The sequence below is a fragment of the Peromyscus eremicus genome, chromosome 20 (assembly GCF_949786415.1).
Source record: "Peromyscus eremicus chromosome 20, PerEre_H2_v1, whole genome shotgun sequence".
Lineage (NCBI taxonomy): Eukaryota > Metazoa > Chordata > Mammalia > Rodentia > Cricetidae > Peromyscus > Peromyscus eremicus.
Window position 1 is genome coordinate 64,620,614 of NC_081436.1, and position 15,341 is coordinate 64,635,954.

General features: G+C 46.2%; 1 protein-coding gene across 2 annotated transcripts in view; it reads right to left on the reverse strand.

The window, feature by feature from the left end:
- Matn2 (matrilin 2) overlaps positions 1 to 15,341 on the reverse strand; it is a 121,764-nt gene that overhangs the window by 39,879 nt on the left and 66,544 nt on the right. For both annotated transcript variants that reach the window (XM_059247297.1, XM_059247296.1), the window contains exons 4-5: positions 7,634 to 7,756; positions 2,203 to 2,325 (exon numbers count right to left, since the gene is read on the reverse strand). In XM_059247297.1, coding sequence (XP_059103280.1) covers positions 2,203 to 2,325; positions 7,634 to 7,756 — 246 coding nt within the window. The remainder of the gene's footprint in view (positions 1 to 2,202; positions 2,326 to 7,633; positions 7,757 to 15,341) is intronic.

The following is a 15,341-nucleotide window of genomic DNA, read 5'->3' on the forward strand; positions in this document are numbered from 1 at the left end:
TGTTCCCACAAACTTTCAACAGAAGTCTTGAGTTTGTATGTACTTTTGTGCTTAGTCAAGACATGTGGCACATGCTCATTAACAGTGAAGTTCTTTGAAGCTAGTATTATCTTTGTGTTAGTGTGTGTGTGTTCATGTGTGCACATGTGTACAGGTGTATATGAATGTGCATGTACATGTGTGTGGAGGTCAGAGGTCAACATTGTGGATCTTCAGTTGTTCTCCATCTGCTTCCTTTGAGTCAGGGTCTTTCTCTGAACCTGGAGTTCACCTGTTCATCTAGACTGGGTGGCCAGTGAGCCTCAGGGGGCCTCCTGTGTCCACCTCCTCAGTGTGTGCCATTTACAGGGGTGCTAGAGATTCAAACTTCATTGCTGGCACAGCAGTCACCTGACCAACTGAGCCACCTCCCCAGATCCCAGTATCATCTTTCATAAAAGCTTAATTAGCACCTGGCAATTTGATCAATCCTTTCTGTAAAGGATCATTCAGTCTTCAAGACAGTAGTGTGAAGTATCATTGGGTATTACCATGTCCTGTTGGAGCTGAGGAAATTTCAGCATGAGGTTTGCCCAAGTCATCCCAAGAAAAGGCAGAGAGATAGATTGAGCCAAGAGCACAGGGGCCCCCTTTGATGGGGATGCTGACTCATCGTTTTGATGGGGACGCTGACTCATCACTTTGATGGGGATGCTGACTCATCACTTTGATGGGGTGCTGACTCATCGCTTTGATGGGGACGCTGACTCATCGCTTTGATGGGGATGCTGACTCATCGTTTTGATGGGATGCTGACTCATCGTTTTGATGGGGATGCTGACTTATCACTTTGATGGGGATGCTGACTCATCGGCCCAGCAGCCACAACTCCCACCACAGTGATAGCCTGACTGTTGTTTCATAGTTTAGAATGTGGTTTCTGGGCTGTGGGGTGGACAGCATCTTGCTGAGAACTGCTCAAGTTTTGTACAGAAAGGAGGGGAGCCTGGGAGCAGAGCAGACTACTCAACCGCAGATTCCCTCCATAAGCAAATAAACAACTGTACATTAGCTATGTCCTGGGCGGGAAGGTCTAAACTCCCTTCTGGTCCTACGTAGCACTGTTCCCCTTATTTTGTATCCCCATGTCCCCTGCTTTATGTAGTGAATGACGGCTCACTTTACAATCCAGCCAAGGCCTTTCCGCATCCAAGAAGGGCTTTGCCTCCTTTGTTTTTGCTGGCTCATGGTGGGGCTCTAGTAACATATGTTTTTGATGTAACCTGCCCCGCCTCTGGGTTTAAGCTGTTGATATTAAGGGATTGAAGAAAAGGCCATAGGAGGGATGCTTTTGAAAACGTGCACAGGAGTACATACTGGATGTACCTTTGAAAGGTAGAAGGTACACAAACTTTTTATAAATTAAAACCCTATTTTCTCATCCATATGCATTGCAGAGATGCCTTATTTTATTCTTAGTTGTTATTGAATCTCATTAAAATATCACTGGGCCCTAATACTTGAGAAGCAAGCATCTCTCAACTGACCTTTCCACTGTATCAAAGGATAATGGTCTACCCACAAAAGCCCCAATGTGTCCCCTTGCACCTTTATATTTAAGAGAATATTTCTGGCATCTTTTATGAAACTGGTGATCACCTTTAGTTTATAGATTTTTCTGTTCTAATTTTAGGAGTTTAAATTAATTTCAATATTTATGCATATAGCTAAAATAAAACTGAATTAAACAGACTAAAGAAAACTTGAGCAGTTCACCTATCCCCCACCTTCACCTCCCCACCCTCAAGAAACCACATTCAGTTCCTCTTGACTCAGCGATCCTCTGGTCCTCATGCGGAGTCAGAGCTGGAGCCCACAAGCCACAAGCTTCAGTGAAAATATTCTCCAGGCCCTGTTATGATGAGACACAGCTGAGGCAGCATGTGGGACGCTGGTGTGTTAGCATGCTCAGTAGATGCTGAAGAACATGCCTGCATGGAGTATCCAGCAAAAGATGCCTTCAAAAATACTGTCTGGGGACATTGAGACAAGGAAGCCACATCTTAGGACAACCTAGAAAGGCCTAACAGGATTCGGAATAAGGGCACAACCCTGTGACTTAATATGTGATAATCTATACTTGGGAGAGTTCTATGCCCACAGCAATTGCACTAGTGTGTGTGTGTGTGTGTGTGTGTGTGTGTGTGTGTGTGTGTAACTTACTTGTGCATGTTTTCTTATCTGGGTTAAGAGCAAATCCCTCATGGCACCGGCACAGGTAGGAACTTTCAGCATTCACACACTCATGTTCACATCCATGATTTTCTGAGGCGCAGTAGTCCACAGCTGCAGAAAACAACATGCATTTACATTTTAATTAGAATGTTGGAATACCTATAACGAATATAATTAGTTAATACTGTCATCCCCGAAGAGTATGGATAAACATCACCCCAAGATTCTCCTAAAAAAATCAAGATTTTTTTTTTAGATTAGGCTTTCATTCTAGAAGATAAAGAACATATGGACAATTATATTTAAAAGTCAGAGAAATGCAAATAAAATTATCACACATAGGCACATATACATCTACTGAACTAGGGAAAACAGATGAAATGAAACCTAATGCTGAAGCTAAAGCTGTGGGTGTAGCTGGATGATTGACAGGGGCAGCTGCCGGTGTAGCTCAATGATAGGGCACTTGTCTTGTATTTAAGGCTCTAAGATCAGCACATAAGAACAAACAACAAACAGATGAAAACCCAAAGCAGTAAGACAGCACAGTGTGCCACCATGGATCCTGAACAGCATCAGGGTGATAAGAATCTGTATGGAAGCAATTCGATAATTTTACCGTGCAAATCTGACTCAAGGAAATAATTGAAAAGTGGAGAAATTACTTATCTGCAATAAGATATTTATAGCAGCATCATTTACAGTGACCAAATATATCTGGAAAATAAGATGAACTTATATTAAGGGTAAATTCTTTAGTAATGCATGAGAAAACATACTGGTTTATATCTCATTAGTTTCATAAATATTCACTGAGTATTTACTATAAACTAGGCCCTGTTTTAGATGCTGGAGACAGAGTAAATAACAAATGGGGCCCACACAGCCTCCAGGCATTAACATTGGTGGTGGTGCGGTGGTGTGGTGGTGGTGGTGGTGGTGGAGGTGGGGGGGTGGTGATGGTGGTGGTGGTGTGGTGGAGGTGGTGGGGTGGTGATGGTGGTGGTGGTGTGGTGGTGGTGGTGTGGTGGTGGTGGTGGTGGTGGAGGTGGTGGGGTGGTGATGGTGGAGGTGGTGGTGTGATGGTGTGGTGGAGGTGGTGGGGTGGTGATGGTGGTGGTGGTGGTGGTGGTGGTGGTGGTGTGGTGGTGGTGATGGTGGTGGTGGTGGTGTGGTGGTGGTGGAGGTGGTGGTGATGGTAGTGATGGTGATGGTGGTGTTGGTGGTGGTGGTGTGGTGTGGTGGTGGTGGTAACAGACAAGTCATCAAATAACACAATCCATTAGAAGATGCAGAATGTTCTGGAGGAAACTAAGGTGAGTAGGACCTGTCAGGGAAGGACACTGGGGTTGATGGAGGTGGTCAAAAAAGGTGATTGGACAGTAAGGAATGAGGTACCAGCCACAAAGACACCCAGGAGTGAGCATCCCAGGTGAAGAGAGTGAGTGCAAAGGCCGGGAGGTGGGAACAGCCTCCCGTGCCCCAGGACCAGCACAAGGGCCAGTGCAGAGCAGGAAGAGAGGTAGAGGGGAGAGTGGTGTGGTCAAAAGGGAGTTCTGTCCGAAGTAAGGGAAGCTGCCTTTCAGTGCTTGGAGGTTCCTAAGACCCTGGTCTATAAAACCTCAAGGTTTCAATGCTGTCACTGACTCACTGTCAGGCCGCTTAGGGATGGCAGCCCAGGCCACCAGTCCGCAGTTGAATGTGAAGAAACCCATTTCCAGTCATGTGACCCTCAAAGAGTTTTAAAGTCCAGAGAGTTCTAGTCCACCAGCTCTGGGATTCTTCACCAAATAGTTTGGATTTGTTACATAACTTCCTTAGTTGCAAAACCGTGTTTGTGAAAAGGAAGGCCAAGGTCAGGGGCCGATGTATGGAGCTCCTCTCCAAGTCAGCAGCACCTCTGCTGTTGCACATCCTCACTCACTCCACCAAACCCCTGTCATCTCACCTGGAGTCTCCATGTGCACCTTCACAGAGGGAAGGAACACAGCAACTCCCGGCTGCCATCCCTTGTCCAGGCAGATCACAGGGGGCTAAAGTCCCAGAGTCAAAGTGAGCCTTGCCACATGCAGGCTCTGCCCAGTGTGTGAGAAACCACTCAGCAGTCCTCGGAGATAAACAGACTAAGATGGACATTTGCCGTGATTCCTTATCACAGCAACAGAACACCGACTGGAGATTGTCTCTCCGTCATAGTCTACAAGTCCTCACAGGCTTTCTCCTCTCTCCCCTCTACAGCCGTAGACATTTTTCCTGCCTGTGGTTCTTCTGCAGGGATTAAAGGCTCAGTCCTCCATCCACATTTCATCAATAAGCAGGAAATGATCATGGCTGTTTCCACAGTCACAACCAAGCCTAGTGCACACTGGGAACTTCACTCAATAGCTTATCCTCTTAAATCCTACACAGTAGGTATTATGATTCCTCATTGTGGATGAAAGAAACCAAAGCTTGGAGATTACATGAAATAAAGACGTGCTTCACTGGGAACTGGAATGTAAGGCTTGAAGGAACAAGTAAAGACACATAGACATTTAAACTGAAAAACAAAAAACGAATAGCTATTAAAAGGAACAAGGGGGAAACATGCTGCTTCCTGCCCGCACTGCTGGCTGTCTAAGCATCCTCTTCTGCACTGTGCTATTTCCTGCTTTCCCTCTGACATGTCCTTGCCTTGTCTTGTCATAATTCCAACCTTGCTTTGCCTAAAACTCAGGCTGTCTTTTCTTGAGTCCATTCTCATCTCTCTCCCATCACTGTTGCATGATTCTCAGAGTCTTGGAAGCTCAAGGTCATGAAATTTCAGGTGTGTCCAACCCAGGACAGCCATGAAGTGGCCCAACACAAAACTGTGTTCTTACTTAAAACATTACAAGGTGATTTTGTTTTGTGATATTTTGTAGCCCTGGAGTCTCCACCTCGGAGAATGGTGCCTTGTTAGGCCACTTGTGTACCTTCTAAGGATATTTCACTATGATAGCTCTCTTTTGAAAACACTCCCACCTCCACACCATCACTGCCCATCACGTGGCTTCTTGCTTGCTCATCTGTCCAATGGCTGCTCTTCCTTCTATATGCAGATTTTCCAGTCCAGCTCCTCAGATGTCTCTCTTCTCTACCTCTGTCCTTTCTGGGTTCTCAACACAGCCCTTATGGAACAGCAACTGACTTTTGAGAATTTTGACTCTCTAACTGAGGCTACTGGCTACAGAGATCTGCCTGCTCGTTTTACGTCGGCTTCCCACAGAGGCTTGGTCAATGGCTGTCAGGAGAGGTGTGAAGATGGTGATGCCAGGATCATCAGAGGGATGAGACTCGGGTCACACTAGGATACAGTTTCTCTTGGCTTACCATCCTTCTGCTTGACTGCCTAATACAGGAAAGACATTCTTGGCATTTGGGTTGTTTGCCTCGCCTTTAACGGCTGAACCGTCTCTCCGCCCAAGACATTCTCATGTGCTCATAAGCATCAGAAGGGAAAACACCCGTCTTGGTGAACACAGCCCAGCACTGCTCCTGGCAACCACAGTGTGTTCTCGCTCACTCTTTCTGCCCTTCAGCAAATGTCAAATGCCAAACTTACAGCAGAATCCTGAGGGACACAAAGATTCTCTACTACCCTGGGACAATTAGGCAATTATTTGGTAATGCAGAGAGGACTGGGTTGTGTCGTGTCGTCGTCCCGTCCCTGCCCCCCCCCTCTAGTTTCCCAGGAGCTGGCCTCCTGCTCACCTATCCCCTGTGACTCCCACAAGTTCTTGGTTTATTCCGTTTTTCCTCCCACTCAGTCAGTAACTGTGTTCCTGACTCCTGATGCTTAGCACCTGTCACTCCTCACAACGACCCCACCCCCACTTTCTTATCTTTAATTTTTCAGTTCACAAAGTTTCTATTCATTTAACAACAGGAAGGGGCAAAAACAGGCCACAAAACTAACGGCAGAACTTCTTGTTCAGCATGGACAAGGTTTTGTGGTAGACATTTTAGGGGGAGTATGGTAGAAATACAATGAACTATTAACAGTGATTTCCTCAACCTTTAAATACTAGGTGTACAATAAAAATGAATGAAACAAAATATAAGAATGGGTGGCTATGTGTTGGCTTCTTTTTTGGTGATGTGTCAACCTGCCACTCTGTCATGGTCACCACCAGTAAATTAACACCCCCCACCTCAATAAATAGCTCTAAAGCTCACTAAACCAATTCCGGTGTATAAAAACAAAGTCACAGTAGTCTCATTTTTCCCATGCAAATAGCAAATGACCACTTTTTTTTCCTTTTGTCTTTTTCCTGCCCTGCATACCCCTAACTAATAATCAGGGCATGCTGGAAAATATGCATTTGAAATGCAAAAGATTAACATATACTGTGGGAGGAAACAAGAAATGGAGGGATACAACATGGTCTCTGAAAGCCAGGGGCTGCAGAACAGAAAAGCAAGATTTGGTCGGAATCTGGTTCACTGCAGTTCGGCTTACTGAACTCCTGTTATTACCTACTCTTTCTTGCTCCAATGATGAATGAGACCAGACAAAGGTGTTCCAGCTAATCAGGAAGGTGCTGCATACATTAGGAGTTTGCTGGCCTGCTCTGCAAGGGCTAAGGAAAACTACACCCATCTCTCACCTGATTGCTCAGTGTGGAGTGGCCAAGTGTTCAACTGTGAATCTGCATTTGCAGCTCCAAGCACCTCCTAAAGGCCCCTTCCCTGGCTTCTGTGTTTGCGGCTTTTGATTTTCTGTGACCATGATGTCAATACACTGAACTGCAGGTCCAAAATGAAGGATAAGGCCACCAGTGTCTTTGAGGTACTACATTAACACCTCCACCCACCACCAAGTAAATTTCATATATAACACATATAGTTAGGTCCCCAAAGTATGCTCTGCTGTGGATATCGTTCTGTATAAATAAAACACTGATTGGCCAGTGGCCAGGCAGGAAGTAGGCGGGACAAGGAGAAGAGAATTCTGGGAAGTGGAAGGCTGAGTGGGGGAGACACTGCCAGCCACTGCCGTGAAGATGCCGGTAAGCCACAAGCCACGTGGCAAGGTATAGATTTATAGAAATGGGTTAATTTAAGATATAAGAACAGTTAGCAAGAAGCCTGCCACAGCCATACAGTTTGTAAATAATATAAGCGTCTGTGTGTTTATTTTATAAGTGGGCTTTCAGACTGCCGGGGCTCGGCGAGACCTGGAGAGAAGCTCTCCAGCTACAATGCTCCAAATCCACCTTGCCCTTTTCAAGCAGTGAAGTAACAGGCAGTTATATTTGCATAGACTATCACAGGCATGCTTTGTGTGGAGGATCTAGAATGAGCAAATACTGACCTCAAGCAAAAATGAAGCCTTTAAAGCTTAAATTCTGCCTAAAAAGCATCCTTCCTCAGCACATGGGACTAAAGAGACACCTACCCGCACATCGCTTCCCGTCCTCGGCCAGGGTGTAGCCATTGTAGCACTGGCAGACGAAGGAACCCGGCACGTTCACGCACAGCTGCTCACAGCCATGGTCCTCTGTGGCACACAGATCCTGGACTGAGGCAAAGTTGCACCATTAGCACATAGCTCTGGAGAAGAAGTGCTCCGGGCCCATGGCAATTCAACTCTTTAACACTTACTACAGCAAACTAAATCACATTACACATTTTAATACATTATCATTGTAGAAAATCGAGGGGCTAAAATACATAAAAGGAAAATCCATCTGTAGTCCCATAACCCAGAGCAACCCCTGCTGACATTGTATACATTTTAGTGTAGAGAACAACTTTTTCTTTTCTTTTTTTGTTTTTGTTTTTCAAGACAAGGTTTCTCTGTGTAGCTCTGGCTGTCCTGGAACTCACTCTGTAGACCAGGCTTGCCTTGTACTCAGAGATCTGCCTGCCTCTGCCTCCCAAGGGCCAGGATTAAAGGCGTGCACCACCACCACAGTCCTGCTGATAAAACCATTTTCAAAGTTGGAATTATATGGAAATTCACTAAATAACTAATATCAATTTTGTATTTTCCTGTGGTAATGAAAACCACTTTGAACATATTTTGAGGGCTCATGAGAGCTGAGTTGTGAACAAGAGCTTCTCCATGCTCCCACAAAGACCATTCCTAGCCTTTGGGCAAACACAGCTTCACCAGTGTACAGGAGATGACTTTGTTTTGCACAGCCTTTGACATCGTGAGATAAGGTAGCCAAGGGTGCTACTGACTCACCACTCTGTTGAAAATAGTGTGGTGGTTTGGATAAGAAGAGCCCCATAGGCCCACAGATTTGAATGCTTGGTCACAGGGAGCGGCACTATTAGGAGGTACTTGTTGGAGGACGTGTGTCACTGGGGATAAGCTTAGGGGTTTCAGATGCTCAAGCCAGGCCAGTGCTCTCTCTTCCTGCTGCCTGCCAGTCAAAATGTAGAATTCTTAGCTCCTTCTCCAGCACTAAGTCGCCATGCTTCCCACCATGACTAAACCTCTAAACTGCAAGCCAGCCCCAAAGAATGATTTCCTTTATCAGAGCTGCCGTGGTCATGGTGTCTCTTCACAGCACTAGAACACTGACTAAGACCCATGGCAAGCTCCCATCAGCCTTTCCTCTACCCATCTGACTACAGGAGAGGTCTTTGGAAGTTCTCTATGCACTCTGCTTATCCATCCCCATAATGGGTGAGGAAAAGGGAGAAGCCAAACGCCATGAGAGGAGCTAAGAAAGATTACAGGGAGGGATGGAGGATTGTTTGAGTCAGCTAGTCACCACATTTCCACAGTGCTGAGCTAGCTAGTCACTGACATGCAATGTGGGCATGCGTCTCCTGCCATGCGTGTAGGAATATGTAAGAGGATGGAAAGGTTAAAGAACCTTCAGCCCAGCACTGACTCAGCCTCTCCTTGGCACAGATGGGCAGACGTGATGGTGCTGTTTCCTGGCAAGGAATGCCAGGTACCTACCATGCAGCTCTACCCACAATCCTGCCATTAAAACCAGAGAAAGTCAGAGAGCATTAAAGGGACTGAATATATTAAAGAAAAGTTCCTTTTTTATCACATCAAGTGTGATAAAACTCATTTATCCAGAAAGCTCTGTCAGCCCCTGACTCTCATGTATAGTTAAAAGAAAAAAAAAGTCTATACCAATTAAGCAAAGGTTGATTTTATTTTTAACCATGTGTGTCTGTTTGTATGTGCCCATAGCATAGCTGCCCATAGAGGATTTCAATCCTCTGGAGCTGGCATTGCAGGCCATTATTGTGAGCCCTGACATGGTGCTAGGAACTGAACTCAGGTCCTCTGTGGGACACTCTTAGTGACTCAGTGGCCTTCCGAGCCTCATGAAAGCCTTGTTTAGGGCTCCTCCTTTTTAGCCCTCCACTGTCACTTATTCTCACCCAAACATCCATGGGTGCCATCATTCACCGCACAAGCGGCTTCTCTAACAGCTAGGTTTGACTGTCACCTCCGGGGGCTAGGGATGGCTCTGTCTGTAAAGTTCTCGTCTTGGCAGCATGAGGACCTGAGTTTGATTCCCAGAACCCACATGAAAAGCCAAGCATGGTGGCACGTGCCTGTCATCCCGGCCATGAGATGGAGGCAGAGGCGAGCGGTTGGCACTCCGGCAGTGAGATGGAGGCAGAGGCGAGCGGTTGGCACTCCGGCAGTGAGATGGAGGCAGAGGCGAGCGGTTGGCACTCCTCCGGCAGTGAGATGGAGGCAGAGGCGAGCGGTTGGCACTCCGGCAGCTGGCCTCCCCCACTTGAAGCACAGGCGGGTGACAGACACCCAAGAAAAGGTGCACGGAGCCTAAAGACTGACGAGAAAGGTGTCCTCTGACCTCCACAGACATGGACACACATGTGCACACACAAATATGTAATATCACCTACCTGTTCTTTGAATTTTGTATTGTGTTTCTAGATAAACATATTAAACCAATGAAAAGACAAAACACTGATCTGACTCAGCATCTATTAAATAAATTGAGCACTTGTTCACTTTTTATTTTTATGGGTATGGATGTTTGCCTGCATGTATGTCTGTGCACCATATCCATTCATGTAGTGCCCAAAGAGGCCAGAAGAAGGCATCATATCATCCAGAACTGGGGTTACAACAGTTGTGGGTGTCGGAAGTCAAACCCAGATGCTCTGGAAGAGCAGCCAGTATTCTTTACCCCTGAGCCATCTCTCCAGTCTGAGCTGAGCCCTCAAAAAAAAAAAAATAAAATAAAATAAAGCATGTGTCTTTAATCCCAGCACTCAGAAGGCAGAGGCAGGTGGATCTCTGAGTTCGAGGCCAGCCTGGTCTACAAAGAAAGTTCCAGAACAGCCAGGACTGTTACACAGAGAAACCCTATCTTGGAAAAACAAACAAACAAACAAATAAAATTAAGTAAAATCTCCACTATCACATATTGAAGTGCTCAGGTCTAAGGAGGAGAATGGAGACTGAGGGGACATGCTGATACGGAGGACAGGCTTGGCAGTTGGATTCTGCTCTGGGAATTCCCTGACAAGTGGCAGACACCAGATGGCTGAGAGCCCTCCAGGAAGCCGAGGAGTCCAAACTCTGCTCAACAGATGACAGGGCCACCCTCAAGGAGAGACCAGTGACTCCATCCAAACCCTGCTTTGTGCTCTCAAGTGATTACCGACCTCATCCGACTTCCAGCTCAATGAAAACTATCTCTTTGTATGAGAACAGTGATGTGGTCCCGAGTCCCAGGCTTCAGTGTGCCTGTTGGGTGATGGGAAGTTTGCCTGTTGCCATGAGGAGCTTGAGCTGCTCAGAGCTTTTGACCTCCCACACTGGCTGTTGTGAACCCTGTTCTCTTCCTCCCTGGCATGTATCATGATATTAACGGTGTACATGTTCATACAGTGACGCGGTCATGATATTAACTGTGTACGTGTTCACAGTATTTAGGTATTTATTACCTGTATGTATTGTATATAGTTATTGTACTTTTGTATATAGTTTTTCTTATGTTAGTTATAAGCTTTTTCCTTTTTTTTCTTTTTATTATGATAGAAAAGGGGAAATATGGTGATATTTTATTTGTATTAAAATGTTATTTGTATGTTAATAAATAAAGTTGCCCGGGGTCAGAGCTATTAGCAAGCCATAGGAAAGCAGGGCAGTGGTGGCGTACGCTTGTAATCCCAGCACTTGGTAGGCAGAGCTAGGTAAGTCTTAGTATGTTCAGGGATACAGCCAGTATTGGATACACATGCCTTTAATCTCAATACCAACCATAGAAGACCTGGAAGTCTATACAGACAGGCCGTGACGAGGCGGTCATGTGGTTGGGTTTACAACCAATGAGAAGGCAGAACAGAAATTCTATATAATGACTTTAACACAGAAAGTAGCTCTGGTTCGGAGAGGTAGGACCACCGCAGGAGGAAGGGTAAGGTTTTAGCTCTTAGCTCTGACCTCTTGGCTTTCTTTTTTGCATTGGTTCTGTGTTTCTTATTTAATAAGAAGGTTGGTTACATCTACAGTGTATGTGTTCATGAGCAACGCAGTCATATTAACGGTATATGTGTTCATGCAGTGATGCAGTCATGATATTAATGCTATACGTGTTCATGCAGTGATGTGGTCATGATATTAAGGGTGTACATGTTCATGCAGTGACGCGGTCATGATATTAATGGTGTACGTGTTCATGCAGTGACACAGTCATATTAACAGTATATGTGTTCATGCAGTGATGCGGTCATGATATTAATGCTATACGTGTTCATGCAGTGATGTAATCATGGTATTAATTGTATATGTGTTCATGCAGTGACGCAGTCACTGTCTTCCTTACTGGACTCTAAGTCCCTTTGCAAGTGGCCAGCACTCTGCACAAAGCCCTGCTGCTGGGGACATGGGGTCCCAGCTCACTGGCAAGAGCTGTTCCTAAGCCTCTCTGCAGAGGCAAGCACTTCTGCAGCCCCTCCCTCTGCTCCAAGTGTCACCTGGCCCCCTTTGGGTCACTAGAACCCATGCTAGCCACGAAGAGCAGGAAGGGGAGGGAATGAGGGCTTTTATTCATTTATTTACAGTTGCCTGGCTTCAAAATTCTTAAGAAGAGCTTTTATTATACCAGGAGAAAAATTAGTATATTACTAAAGAACCCCCTCCCCGCCTCCCCAGGACAGGGTTTCTCTGTGTAGCTGGCTGTCCTGGAACTCACTTTGTAGACCAGGCTGGCCTTGAACTCACGGAGATCTGCCTGCCTCTGCCTCCCGAGTGCTGGGGTTAAAGGCGTGCGCCACCACCACCTGGCACAAAAGAACCTTTTGAAAGTAGCATTTTGAAGCCAAATCCCAGCACAGTGGAGGTAGAGGCAGGCAGATCTCTGTGAGGCCAGCCTGGTCGACAGAGTGGCCCCGTCTATCCAAGAAGGACAGTCTTAACCAAACTGCGTATTAGAACTTTCTGGAGCCCTTCCAAAAACACTGATGTTGGGGCTCTAAAATGCTCAGACGGGTAGCATGCCTGTTGGATAAGCTGGAGGATCTGAGTTCAATGCCAAGCAATGTAAAAACCCAGACACATGGTGCTTGTGATCCCAGCACTGGGGAGACAGAGATGGGAGGATCCTTGGGATCACCAATGAGCCAGCCTAGCCTGACTGGTGAGCTCCAGGTCCCAGTGAGACTCTGCCAGGGTGGAAGAGGAAAGGAAGAGAAGGAAATAGGAAAGGAAAGGAAAGCAAGGTGGATGCTTCCTGTGAACAACACCTGAGGCTGGCCTCTGCCATATGCACGCACGCACGCACGCGCACACACACACTCACACGCACACACACCCCATACTCTCTCTCGATGCCTAGATACACCCTGCAGTTAAACCAGACTAGCCAGGGGTAGGGTTTTGGCAGTAGTGTTTGCCAAACGTCCTCAAAGCCCCCAGAGTGCAGCAGGTGAGAATCTCTGAACCCCATGATCCTCTGAGGGGAAGGTGCTCAGACTCCTCTTAGGACTGCGACCCCACGGCTCAGCTTTCTCTCTGCAACAAATCTCAGAGTGATGGCCGCCACCCTTGTTTCCTCTCGACACACAGGAGAATGACCGTGAAGGACCAGGAAGGACCAGCTCTCATTCCCAAAGAATTGTCCCATGAAAGCGATCTTGCCAGTTGGCTCTATGTGGCTTTTCCTTTCATACTGTTTTTAGAATGTCGGGATTTATGGTCATGAGTGATTTGTACTGACCCAAGGGAGATCATTGAGGAATTAATCTAATTAAACAAAGACAAGGAATAAATGGAAACTGGGTTCTAGCAAAATGACTTCTTGTTTTCCTGGCAGTGATCACTTCCATTTGAAAAAAGTACAGATGTTTTTGGACAATTCCTTATGCTTTTGAAAAACAACTTCTCCCCCCTTCCTCACAGCCTGGATGGGCTTCACTGAAGGGTGATAAAATCACTCAGGGGCATGGGAGAGGCCATGTTATCCTGGCACAGCCTTCTGCCTGCTCTGTCTGGTGATCCCAGCTACGGCTTCTGACTTCAGTTAAGTATCGTCTCTTCCAGAAGCCTGCTCAAGGACTTCTTCCTCTGGGTCCTGCAGCCATCACCGCTTACCCCTGGTGCTGGAAAGGCTGGCCACCCGCCTGCCTGACACAGTGGAGCACAAACTGGCCTGTGCCATCCGATTCCTCAGAGCCTCCTGTACTGTCCCTGTGCGTGTTTCATAAATGCTCGTGGCTGAAGGAACAGTGACAAAGGTCCATATGCCCTGCCTTCAACAGTGATGTTCCTAAGTCCCCAAAGCCCTTTCCCCTAATAGAAATGACATCCTGGGAAGGTGAGAGACATAAAAAAATTCTCCACATCTCTATGCCTCTCCCCATTCTCAGCAAAACACACTCCTGTCCCCAAGGACAAGAACATGTAGGCACCAGTCTCTAGTATCAGATACCAGAAAAGCTGTCATGATGGGGAGGGAATCTGTGTCTAGCTGTCTGCTACTCACCTTGTACCCATTAAAGTGCTTGACACATTGGAGTTGCTCAACACATACTTGTTGGATAGATAAATAAACCCACATCTGTGTCACACAAACACAGACTTGTTGTGTGTTTCTAACTAATTCTTCTTACCTGGGCTGTAAGCTCAGTGAGGGACTGAACCAACACTCAGAAGTGTGGGAGTTCCTGTGGTGTTTGAATCAAACCATGAATTTAATCTTTAATTTCCCTTTCAGATTAGCAGAGGATGGTCACAGAAACTTGGAAGTCACGGGTGTTCCTCCCTCTTTTGTGCCCTTCAGATCCAATCAACTCTTTAGTACTTGCGGTGTTTGAAAGAAAATGGCCTCCATAAGGAGTGGCACTATTAGGAGGCATGGCCTTGTTGGAGGAAGTATGTCACTGTGAGTGTGGGCTTTGAGGTCTCCTTTGCTCAAGCTATACTCAGTGTGGCAGACTCCTCCTGCTGCTTGTGGATCAAGATGTAGACCTCTTAGTTCCATCTCCAACACCATATCCGCCTGCATGCCGCCATGTTTCCCACCATGATGATAAGGGACTAAACTTCCGAGACTGTAAGCCAGCCTCAAATGTTTTCCTTTATAAGAGTTGTTGTGGTCATGGTGTCTCTTCACAGCAATAGAAACCTTAAGACAGTATTCTTTGTTACTGTTCCTTACCTTCCCTGCCAAGAAGAGCCAGCATCAGCTCAACAATCATGGTAATCTGTTACCTGGTCTTCTGGTGTCTAATTGTCCTCTTTAGCCTCAAAACAAGCTTTCTCTTGACTCAGGACTTCTGCACATGCCACTCTATTTACCTCAAATGCTCACACCCCTCTTTTCCTGCTTTTTGCCTACCTAACTCTTATGTATCCCTTAGGACACATCTTAAAGTATGTTTTCCAGGGGACTGCAGGTGTCATTTGTTAGTCCTCCTTGCAGCTTCCCTCTGTTGTGACATGAACCTCTCCCGCCTGTCACCCAGGGCAGACGCGTCCTCGTGAGTGTTCGCTTGACTCAGCACTCTAGCTCGACTATCTGGCATGGTATCTGGCATGTTTGCGAATGACAGAATTAGTCTACTTGTTCATTCAGGAAATTTTTCATTGCGTAAGGAAAACAATAGTTAATCGAACAGACCAAAAAAAAAAAAAAAAAAAAAAAAGA